We start from the raw sequence: 11,197 nt of genomic DNA, 5'->3' as shown, positions 1-11,197 counted from the left end.
ATCCTGCTCCTTCAATCTCCGTGCTTGAACACACCGGAGGATTCGTCGCTCAAACACGCCCAGCGCGTTTGGATCCTCCGCTTGAATCGATGTGCGATATATCTCAACATTTAGTGCAGTTTCGAAGACTTCCTGGAGCTCAGCAGTCGGTGAAGTCCATGGTATGTACAACGCCCCTGCACAATGCGTCTCCGGATTTCGATGTTGAGGTTACTGTACGATGTAACGACCATCCCGTGATAGCAGAACTTCTTTATTACCTTGAGATACACTGCTTCCCAGATGGCCTGAGTCTCCAGTCGTCTATGTGAAGGATTATTCCTTTCTTAGCTGCTGCTTGCGTTCGGAACTTCCCGCATCGGTATCGCATTTTGTTTCCTACTTTGCAGTCAGCCTCACCCAGCACCCAAAAAAAAAAAGAAGAAACCGTACGCGGTTTCATTTGTTTGTTGCTTTTTGTCACTTTATTGTAATGAACAAGAAGGTTTTAACAATGTTGTTGCTCCCATTAAGTAAGATAATAGGTGCCATCATCAGCAATAGTGAAGGGAGAGAGGGTAACAGCGAAATTGATCCTAACGGCGTGTACGGGGGTGCGGTGGCATGTCGCGTCTTGCCCCCCCCGCAGGCCTGTGCCCAGGGTTTGTGTGTGTGTGTGGGCCTAAATGTAGATCGGATTCTCCTGCCCCGTCAGCAGCCGAAACATGGACGTCGGCATGGTTTTCATCAGTATCTAGTGTGAGGAAGAAAGGAAAAAAACGTAGCGAGTGAGTGTAAGTGTCTTTAACGCCCGTATCAGGACGCTAGCAACAGCAGATCCAGCGCGTCCACATACCTCACCAACAGACGTGGCTAGGAGATTCACAATCTTTTCGTGCGGTACCGCGACGACGCTTTGGTTGTTGATCTCGATGATGCGGTGGCCCACGCGAACACCGCCCCGCTCCGCAATTCCTCCGCGCAGCAGGCTGCAAATCTATTAATACACAGATAAATGTAGACATAGAGAGTTGCAGATGTAGCCACTATGAGCACTAGGACCTGATTCCGAGTCTTTGCAATGAGTCAATCAATCTGAATCTTTTAATCCAATAAAGAGCCTCCAATGTTCTTTCCAAAGAATCAGGAATCTTCAAGAATCTCTATGTGCGGGTTCTTCATCGAATTACAGGATTCTGAACCTATAACTTTGCACTTTAAAAAGCTCTTCAATTTCTGTGACAAACTCATTAATTTCAAGATTCACAATTCTTCAAAAGTTCATGAAACTCTAGATACATACAGCTCTTGTAAGATTGGGTAATCTCAAGATGCATCACTCTTCCCAGGATTTACGTTACACATTTGATTCTTGATTCTATTGATTCTTCACTGATGATTCATTGCGAAACACTTTTCTTTCCACAATTCTTCCAACCCACCCATCCGATACCTACCACACCGTTCTGTACGCTGAAGCCGAGCTGGTACTTGGTGTTTGGGCGCTTGATCTTCACCTCCACGACCGGCGCGCACGGCACGACCGTGAACTTCACCACCGTCTGGTTCTTGGTGTTCTTGATGTACCCCTGGCAGGTGGAGAGCGGCAGCCCGACCAGGCTCAGCCCGTTGATCGCGATGATCTGGTCGCCGATGTTCAGCTGGCCGCAGCGGGCGGCCGCCCCCGCCGACGCCAGGTTCGCGATCACGACCGTCGGCAGCATCGAGCCCCAGCCGGACTCGACGATGACCACGCCGAGTATTTCGCCCTTCGCCTTCGGCACCACCACCTCCTTCTGCAGCTCCTTCTTGGCGAATATCTCCAGCTCGTCGCCGAAGATCTCCTGGCTGTTCAGCACCTCCTGGTAGTCGAGCTCCTTCATGAAGCTGTGGTCCTCGATCCCGTTCGCCTTCAGGAACTCCATGTACGCGACCTGGAACGCCTGCCCGATGCTCTGCGCAATGAACTGGGCCTCCTCGCTCTCGAACACGTGGCAGATCATCTTCGGCGTCCGGTTGGCCGGCCGCTTCTTCGGGCTGTCGGCGGGCACCGCCGCTTCCGGGCCGCCCGGTACCGCACCGCCATCGTCCGCCGCCGGGTCCGTCGGGCCCGTGCTGCTCGCGACGAAGCGGCGCCGGGCCATCAGCACCACCAGCTGGCCGATGTCGGCAATGTAGGAGATCGTCCGGAGCGCGTGGTCCATCATGATCTCCTTCAGATCCGTGTTCAGCACCATGATTTTCTCTGTCGAAATAAACAAATCCACCTCCGTGCTCGGTTGCGACTCTCCCGCCGGTGCCTGGGGCAGTTACGGGATTGCAGTTGGTTCCGGGAGTTGTTGGTGGTGGTGTTTTGGGGGGAGGTTTGGGGTGGAGGGATGGGGTAACAATCTCAGTTCAAATGGGTTCGTTTTTGCAGCGCACAAATAAATCTTACCAAAGCCTAGCCGGGGTTTAGGTATTTGTTTAATTTTGTTTTGTGGTTTTTGGATTAGATGGCACGCACGCGTTTTTTTTTGTTTTGTTTTTGATTAAAAAGAGCGCCCAGAACAAAATGCGGAATGTGGAAAGATAATAACATAGACGGTAGACGGCGGTTAGTACAGGGCTAGTCGGTGAACCAGATGTTAGGAACAGGCGCACTGGGACGCACTGGGATGCGGAAGGGGACCAGTAAATGCGGGGAGGGGGGGGGGGGGCGGTGAGGAAAAACAAGCAAAAGGAAGCAAAGGATATAACACAAACACACACACACACACACACACTCATGCACATGCACATGCAGCACACAGCGGGTATAGTTAATGGGAGGGTAGAGGGTGCACAGACTATGTAATAGGTGTGAGAGATTTGGGTAGGAGGGGAAAGGAGGAGCAGGGCACGAAACAAAAATAAAAGAGAAAGCAGCGCGCTCACTTTGATCCGGGAGACGGCTTCCTCCGCCTGCATCATGCGGGTCGATTTCGTCGGTTGGCCTTCGCACACCAGCTGGGTTGAGCCGAGGTACCGCGCCCGGAACAGGACGCCCTCGATGAGCACTGCCGGATCGAGCAGACCTGCGTCGGGAGGGGGGGGGGGGGGGAAACCGTAACGTAACGAGAATTAATGGTCCGTTGCACAAAGTTTAAAGCGATTTGAAGTTGAAATTTGATATTTTATGGAACAGTTTTTGTTTTGTTTTTTGTTTTTTTTTGGTTACAGTCATTGTTTGTTGCCCTTTCGGGGCAAGGGAAGAAGGACAAAGTACACTTACGGTAAGGGGGTTTGACAACACGCAGTGGGAAAGCATGTGAAAGGTGAATCGATAACGATTTTAATTGATGGTAACTTTTGGGTACACACCAGTTTTGTTTAATATTAACAATATGTTGAGTGTGCAATCAAACGTACGACGACAATGATGAAGCTACGTCATCCAGGCGTTCACTTACCTTCTCGAGTTTTATGCCTTCCTTTGCTTTCAATTTCCTGCAAAAGAACAAGAGGAAAGATAAGGTGGATAAGTATGATCGATAGAAGATTCACATGCTGTGGGAGTTTTTGAAGCTTAATGTGAAGTTAGTGCGTTTGTTTTCATGTAATAGTAATTTTATAAATGATTCTGAAGGGCTACATTTAAGCGTAGAGGCACCTTGATGCGGCGTTGAATTAACAACCGTAATTCTTCTGTCCCGACTAACCTTACTGAGTTGAGTTATTAATATCGATAATACTATAATAATAATTATAATAGTAATAATAATATCTCTTAGCTCTTTTACCCTATTTATTATTATTTTACTTTTTCATCACAGTTAAGATTTCTTATTGATAAGCATTACGGTCTTATTCTGCTATCTTTATACAACTAAGCTGCGGTCGGCAAAATCCGGCCCGCGAAAACATTTGCCTGATTTTGAAATTCCTATCTTCGTATATCGATCAAATTCGTGCATCAATTCATAAGCAAAGTTAATGCACATCTTTTAATATGACAATTTCATACCGCCGAGCTCTTCCAAATTTGATTATCGTAACTGACATTGTAACACTAACATTGCTTCGAAATGACAATGCTCATCCTGAAGCTTTTGGGGGCCCCAGAGCATTCCCAATATTTTTTAGCAGCATGGGAGAAGAGGTACATTAAGAAGCGATATTGTTCTTGCTTTGTTGTGTTGCATGTTTGAACACTTTCGGGCACTATATATAGCCGATCCTTAACTGAAGAATCTTTATAATTACTTTTAATAACAGTTATTTACTTATAGAATTTTGAACCTTATTACTTGGATAATAATATAACCACAGAATATCTTCAATATAACCCCGCATTGCATTGCTTAACCAAGTGCTCTCCAACCGTTTTTTTTTTTAGGATTACGGACCACTTGGCTATGAAAATACATTTGCCGCGGACAACGTATATTGAGGGCATATTTTTTGTAGACTTATGTCAAAGTTTTTCAATTACAAATATGTTTAAATTTTGTAGACATGCCGGTTGTAAATGTAATAGTGATTGGGGAAACAAAAATTACATTTCTTTTCAAAAAATCAATTCTTTCACGGATCACTTCTGTTAATGCCACGGGCCAAAGGTTGGAGACCACACTGGCTTAAGCCATTCAGTGATTTCCCCACAGAGAGACTGGGGCAGTGCTTTTGTTCTCCGTTTCGATTCAATCGTCGCGTGGCAGGAGGGGGAGAGAGAGAGAGATAAAACAATGATAATGACACATTTTGCGCATCGTCTTTTGTGCAAAAGCAGAATGGGGGCAAAACATATTTTCTTTCATTAACTTTTTGCCATTATTTCATGATGGGTTTGTGCATGACCTTTTTCTTACAATGAAAATGCTGCCGCGGAGTCACAATCAAACATGCTAAATAGGTAAAATTGACTAAAATGATTCGAGATGTTTACAGCGGCACCCATGTGGCACTACGCAGTTTGGTCCTTTGAACCGGATCTGTTAACGGCTATGCCGGCATTCTGATGACGTAAGCATTTTAACGGCTGTTCTTTAGGAGGTTGCGAATTAATTTAAAGCATTTTTTTTTTATGTTGCAGGGTTCCACTATCTTTTTGAAGCATTCCCTTAACCGATTTAACTATTCCATTATATGACTCGAAACCCTGTATGTGATCTACTTCAAAGCAAAAACTTGCAGCTAAGCATCTGCAGTAAGAATAAATGTACTAATTTTAGCGATTTTTCAGACCCAGTCCAGTCTGTTCTGCTATGTGTGTGTGTGCAGTCGGAAGTAATTTAAAAACGTTAAAACGACGTTAAAACATGCTACAAAAATCTCTTGTTATACCAAAGTGGCAAACCTTCGACTGTTAATTTCTAAAATGAATAGTAAAGTTAAAGTCCACGGGCCCTTCCACTCTGGAATTAAACTACTACGGTGAGTGTTGTTCTCTAAAAATAAAGCATACAACTAAAAGGAGCGGTTAGTGCAGGGCTCATGCCTTACCGGTAAATTTTCTAGGGTAATATCGCTAGGAACGTAGATTTCACTGTCGGCCCGGATGGCGGTCTGGTACCGTTTCAGCTTCGCTAACATGGCCGAATTGGGCGATTTCGGTTTCCCCACGCCGCCAACGTCCGCGGCGTTCTGGAATTTGAAAGCGAAAGGGAGGGCGTTCAGTCACATACATCAAAACCTGTGGCATGAAGCTCTAACATCACGTACATTATGCTCGTAGTAGCTCGGCTCGCCGCCGCCGGACTGCTGCTGCTGCTGGTGGCCCAGCAAACGATCCGTCTCCAGATCCGTGTCCGTTTCCTCCTCCAGATCGGGTGGCGGCGGCGGGTTGCCGTGCCGCTGGTCCGTCAGGTGCGCGGCGGACGGGTGTTCCTGCTCGGGCGATCCATCCCGCGTCCTGACCACGGATACGTTGGTAGATTGCGTGGTTAGTGCGCGATTGGTACTGATGGAAGCCGAAACCCTTACCTGAGCACCCACACGGGCGAAACGTCTCCGTACGAGTGGGCGAACGGTTCCCCCCGGCAGCCTTGGTCCGCACTGTCCCGTCGTTCGTCCCCCGTCGGCAGTGCTTTCGTGTTCTGCAGCGTCGACTTGATGTCGTTCAGCGCGTCCCGTATATCGTTCGCCAGACAGTCGCTAATGCCGGCACCGTTCGGTCCGTCCAGCGCCGCATGATGATGGTAGTGCTGCTGCTGCTGCTGCTGCTGTTGGTCCTGCTGATGGCGCATACTCTGCATCCCTAGCGAGCCGTTCGCCATCAGATCGCCGCCTTGATCGCAACTGTTGGCGACGGTGTTGCCCTCCGAGTCGGATGCGTGCCCGCTCGACAGCCCATCCTCCAGGATCGGCATACTATTGCACATGTCGTCGTACTCGACGCACGGTTCGTTTAGAATTTCCTTCGCCTCGCCCGTGCCGTTTCCGCCGCCCGGCTTTTGCACCCTTCCTGTTGGTAAAACAAAACAAAAAAAAATCAATCAATACGGAACCATCGATTGAGTGGGCGAGAAAACGGATCCCTCCTTAGGACTCTTTTGTTCGCACCGTAGCTCACGGGTCGGAAGGTGGTGCCGAATTCGGCCGTGCCACACCCGGACCGGTAGTCCATCTCGGGCGACAGGGCAAAGCTGTGCGGTTTGCGACCCGTGCCGCCCGCCGGAATGGTAAAGTCTTCCTCCAGCGAGCCCGCCTGTGGGCGGTCGTAATATTTGGTATCGCTTTGAAATGCGCTCATCTCGCTGCCTGCACCAAAGAGAGAGAGAGATAGAGAGAGTAAGAAAGTAGTCCACCGACGTACGTAGTAGTGGTGGAAGCTCGGAATCGAACTTACCCGATTCCGATTCCGTGTTTGGAATCAATTCCGGGGCCGTTTCTGATGCTGGAATCGATTCTGATTCCGGAGTTTGATCCGGAGCCCATTCCAGAGTCGATTCTAGGGCCGTAATCGGAATCGGAATCGGCTTTGGAATCAGGTCCAGAATCGGAATCGGAAACAGGTCCAGAATTGGAATCAGAATTGGGTCCAGAATCGGAATCGGCTTCGGAATCGGAATTGGATCCAGAATCGGAATCAGCTTCGGAATCGGAATCGGTTTCGGAATCGGAATCGGCTCTGGAATCGGAATCGACCTGGGAATCGTAATTTGCTCCGGTAACGGAATCAGAGTTAACTCCTGAATTGGGTCATCATCATCTAGAACTGGAATTAGCTCCGGAATAAGAATCAGTTCTTGAATTGAATTAAGAAGTTTCAGAAGTGAAATCAATCCGGGAATCTTTATGAGAATGACTCGATGACAAGTACATTTGGATTCTTTGCTGCTATCAATACGTAGCATCATTGGATCCGGACGTCTATTCTTATGAGGATGCCGAAACCGACTCCGATTTCCAAGCCGATTCTGATTTTGGAGCCGATTCCGATTCCGGAGCTTGATTCCGGACCTACTATCCGTTATTGATTCCAGAAAACTCGGAATCGATTCCAACGCTAATCTTCATCTTTCCCATCACTAGTACGTAGCCCCATCCGCGCCCTGCCTTACCGGCCACCATGTTGCCCTTGATGTTGTAGAAGCTCGTCTCGCTCGGACCCTTGCCGAGCTCGATCTGCCGTGGCCGACCGTCGTCGAGCTGATCGTACGGCGCGGCGCTCGGCTCGACGCGCTTGGGAAACCCGGGCCGGGGAAAGCTGGCCCCGCCCGGCCGGATCGTGCCGCCGTCCGCATAGCTGCTGGAGTAGATCGTGCCGAAGCGTCGCGGCGATCCCTCGTACTCGGCAATCGTTAGCCCGCCTGCAAGGTGAAGATGACAAACAAGTGGCGTTGACAGGCCTTTCCGCAGCGTAGCGCCCCGTCCCCGTGCTACTCACCGATAATGGTCTGTATTTTCGTACAGCTGTCCGTGTGCGTTTCTTTGTTGGGTGTAGTGCCACCACCACCACCACCACCCATCAGCATTGACAGGTCCGACCCGTTCACGGTGCCGCCTGTCCCCGTCGGCCAGTTCGGCTCGATGTCGTCAAACACCACTATCTCGCCGTCCGACAGGATCGATTGCGTGCCGTACACGTGCTGCTGCTGCTGCTGCTGCAGCTGATGGTGCTGGGCGCCACCGGCCGATGGACCGTGATGGCAGTGCGGCAACAGCACCGGGCTGGAAGCGGTGGTCGAGTCGCTGCTACCATTGTGCCCTCCGCTGCCGACCGGACTGCGGCCGACCTGGATCTGGTGCCGCTGCTGGAACCGCATCTTTGGCTCGTGCTCGGTCGGGGCCGGCTCGGGCGAGTGCAGCACCGTGCTGGCCGGAGTCGTGTTCTGGTGCGCCCCCCGGCCGTCCGCCTCGTCCCAGAAGTGTAGCTCCGCCGCCGACTCCCGCTCGCCGTACGGGTCGTGCGGGTGGTACTGGTTGATGGTGGGGTGGGCGGCCGACGGCGCTTTCACCTCGCCGACCGGCTGCTTGCTGCCATCGTTGCTGGTGCAGTACATCGTTCCGCCGCACGGGGCTGTTTGATAGACGCGGTCGTTTGGTTGAGCGGTGCTGGGCAGACGGAAGCAGTCCGGGTCCGGGGTTGATAGGTTTCGTGCGGCGGTTCCCCTTTGGAGGTTTCCTGTCTATTGCACCACCATGCACACTACTGCATTTCGGCTGCAGTGGCGTTTTCTTTTTCCTTTCACCTTTCCGCTCGCTTCCCCGGGCCGACAACCCTATTGCACCACACTAACGGCCTGGAGTGAACAGCACGACCAAGCACAACCGTTCGCACAACGCTTCGCATCCGGTTCCATACTCTCCCGGGCACCAGAACGGGACGGGGACACGAACGCACGGGACTGGATGCTTTCTTTCCCTTTCCCTTTTTTTTGAAGACTATCAGCAGCACCACAGACAGAGGAAATATAACACACACAGCAAAAAAAAAAAACAACAAATCTCCGCTACTGTAACATTACGTCGGCAGATTCGGAAAGTACAATTAGGTCGCGCGTCGCCGTCGGAATGGAAAAATCGATTCGTACGAAAAATTTCCACTAGCTTTCTGTTACCGTCGCTCTCGCCGCGCGCTCGCTTACGTTTCGAGTTATAGGCGGCGGCCGCACCTCACCGCACCGCACGGGGCCCCATAAGTCACGAGATTTCCACAGCAGTGAGGAGAGCAACAAAAAAAACTCACAGACACACACACGCGCAGGCAGGGGCTTTTCCAGCCGAACTTTTTCCCACCGTCGAAGAAGGCTGAGGGGGAGGATGGTGAGAGATGTGTGTTTTTTTTTGGGAGTTATGTTGCACGCGTGTATGTGGCCGAGCAGTACATAGGATTCCACCCAGCAGTGGCAGCCCCCACCGTACCCGTGTAAACATCAGCGTCAGCTGTCACGCACAGGGTGGTCCGTGGTTTGATGCTGTCAAAAAATTACCTGGAGCAAGAAAACACTGGTAGCTTGTTTTATTCTCAAGCAAATCCCATTTCCAACCGTTCGATCGAAACGGTCGTTTTGTTGTATATTTCCTGATTTGTTTTTGATTCCTGTGTGCAGGTAGTGTTAATTCGTGGATGGACATCTGCAAATGCGGTAAAATATTCAGAAAAGAAAAGAAAGTATTTTCAAAAATCAATTGTTTCTCCTCTTTATGTTTTTTTTATAAGCAATACGGAAAAAAGCCATCCATCCTGAATAAAAAAATAAAAAAGCATCATATTCTCGCTTGGACGGAGAGGAAGCTTGAAGGAAACTGTTTAGCCACGCTGGCCATGGTGACTGAGAAACTATCTCGGTGCTTTTTTCTCACACCCTCATGAGTGACTCTGAACCCGCGGGGTCATGGGGGATGAGAACCTTTTTCAGAGCTCATTTTATCAGGCACTCATGAGTGCTTTTGAGAATACTAGGTCCTTACCGTTTGAATAATCGGCACAAAATCGACTTTAAGAATATTTGAGAATGTAGAAAATGCAACGATCAGCCGGTAGCTCATAGCGGTATTGGTAATTACGTTGGAAAGTGTTGTTTCTATTGTTTTTTTTTTTTTATTGGGAAGGGGTATAAAGGGGGATCTTTTTTTATATTTAAATATCCAAATAAAGCTTGAGTGACTATATTGCCGCGGGGCCATGGCGTTTCTCAGCGCTCATTTTGTCAGGCAGTCATGAGTGCTTGTGAGAAACCCACGTTCTCAACATTTGTAGAATCCGAAGGCCGCAGGGCCATGGGGTTTCTCAACGCTGATTTTTTCAGGCACTCATGAGTGCTCATGAGAAACCTGCGCTCTGAACGTTTGTAGAATCAACGCTTATTTTTTCAGGCACTCATGAGTGCTTTTGATAAATCTACGTTCTAAACGTTTGTAGAAACCGAACTAAATCGCTTTGAGAATCTTTGGAGAATCTTTGAGCTCAGCTATCTGAAATACGTGCAATTCTGTAGTCGGTAAATACGTTGAAAATTGTTTTCAATGTTTACAAACGAAAAAGGTTTAAAAATATGCGATCAAGAAGTTATTTTCTATTTAAAGCTTCTAATAAAGCTTGAGTGGCAATATCAGTTTCTCGGAGTGAGAAAAAACTGACGACGGCCACGGGCTCGCATCCGCGCACAAGTGTTGAGTGCGGGAGAAACTTTAATGAATGCTTGAGAATGTTTTCTCAGCCTGAGAAAGCCCCATGGTCCCGCAGCCTATCAGTGTTTTCGCAAATGAGGAAAGAAAATGGTGATAACCACAGTCATGCGTCTAAGGACTAGCTCGGAGTGCCTGATTAACTTTCGTGAGTGGCTGAGTATTTGGTCTCACATTTCTCCAAGTCCACGCTGTCGCAAAAGTTATCGGTTTAATTTCATTTTAATTCAACCTGTAATCAGTTTAGTTTCCTATTCCTAGGAAAGGGAGGAAAGAAAATGAAAAACACTGACAAACATGCCAACAATTGTAATCAGCATTGCGGCAGACCCCGAGAAGCGGCACAACACAATTGTTTGCGATCGTGCAAGGACACGCTCACGCGATGGCGAACGCGTGTGACGTTTTTGTTTCCGAAACGGTTTTTTTGAATAGTGCCACGGCTTCCCGGAGGCTACATCACAGAGCGCAGTAGAGAGGAAAGAGTTGAAGAGCGAGCGAGCCCTATACAAAGAGATAGAGAGAGATAGAAAGAGAGAGTGAGAGAAAGAGAGAGAGAGAGAGAGAGAGAGAGAGAGAGAAAGAGCGTGGCAGGATCGATGCTAGGCTCCTCTGTGTGCGTACC

At 49.1% G+C, this 11,197-nt stretch overlaps 1 protein-coding gene across 2 annotated transcripts; it reads right to left on the bottom strand.

Annotated features, from left to right (window-relative positions):
• Positions 1-441: 441 nt before the first annotated feature.
• LOC1271787 (uncharacterized) lies at positions 442-9,338 on the bottom strand. Of its 2 annotated transcripts, none has more exons than XM_061659354.1 (11): positions 7,829-9,338; positions 7,503-7,751; positions 6,502-6,699; positions 5,923-6,403; positions 5,662-5,851; positions 5,443-5,583; positions 3,411-3,447; positions 2,896-3,035; positions 1,437-2,279; positions 836-976; positions 442-733 (listed from the first exon to the last, which is right to left on the bottom strand). In XM_061659354.1, the coding sequence occupies exons 1-11, from the start codon at positions 8,442-8,444 to the stop codon at positions 662-664; spliced, it is 3,108 nt and encodes a 1,035-aa protein (XP_061515338.1). In that variant the 5' UTR covers positions 8,445-9,338; the 3' UTR covers positions 442-661. The 2 variants fall into 2 exon arrangements, with proteins under 2 accessions (XP_061515338.1, XP_061515349.1); XM_061659365.1 differs by having other exon boundaries at positions 2,896-3,017; positions 7,829-9,327.
• Between the last annotated feature and the right edge of the window lie 1,859 nt (positions 9,339-11,197).

Source organism: Anopheles gambiae, chromosome X, assembly GCF_943734735.2.
Source record: "Anopheles gambiae chromosome X, idAnoGambNW_F1_1, whole genome shotgun sequence".
In the NCBI taxonomy this organism is placed as follows: domain Eukaryota; kingdom Metazoa; phylum Arthropoda; class Insecta; order Diptera; family Culicidae; genus Anopheles; species Anopheles gambiae.
The sequence above is the reverse complement of the archived record's forward strand: the minus strand, read 5'-3'. Positions and strand labels throughout refer to the sequence as shown.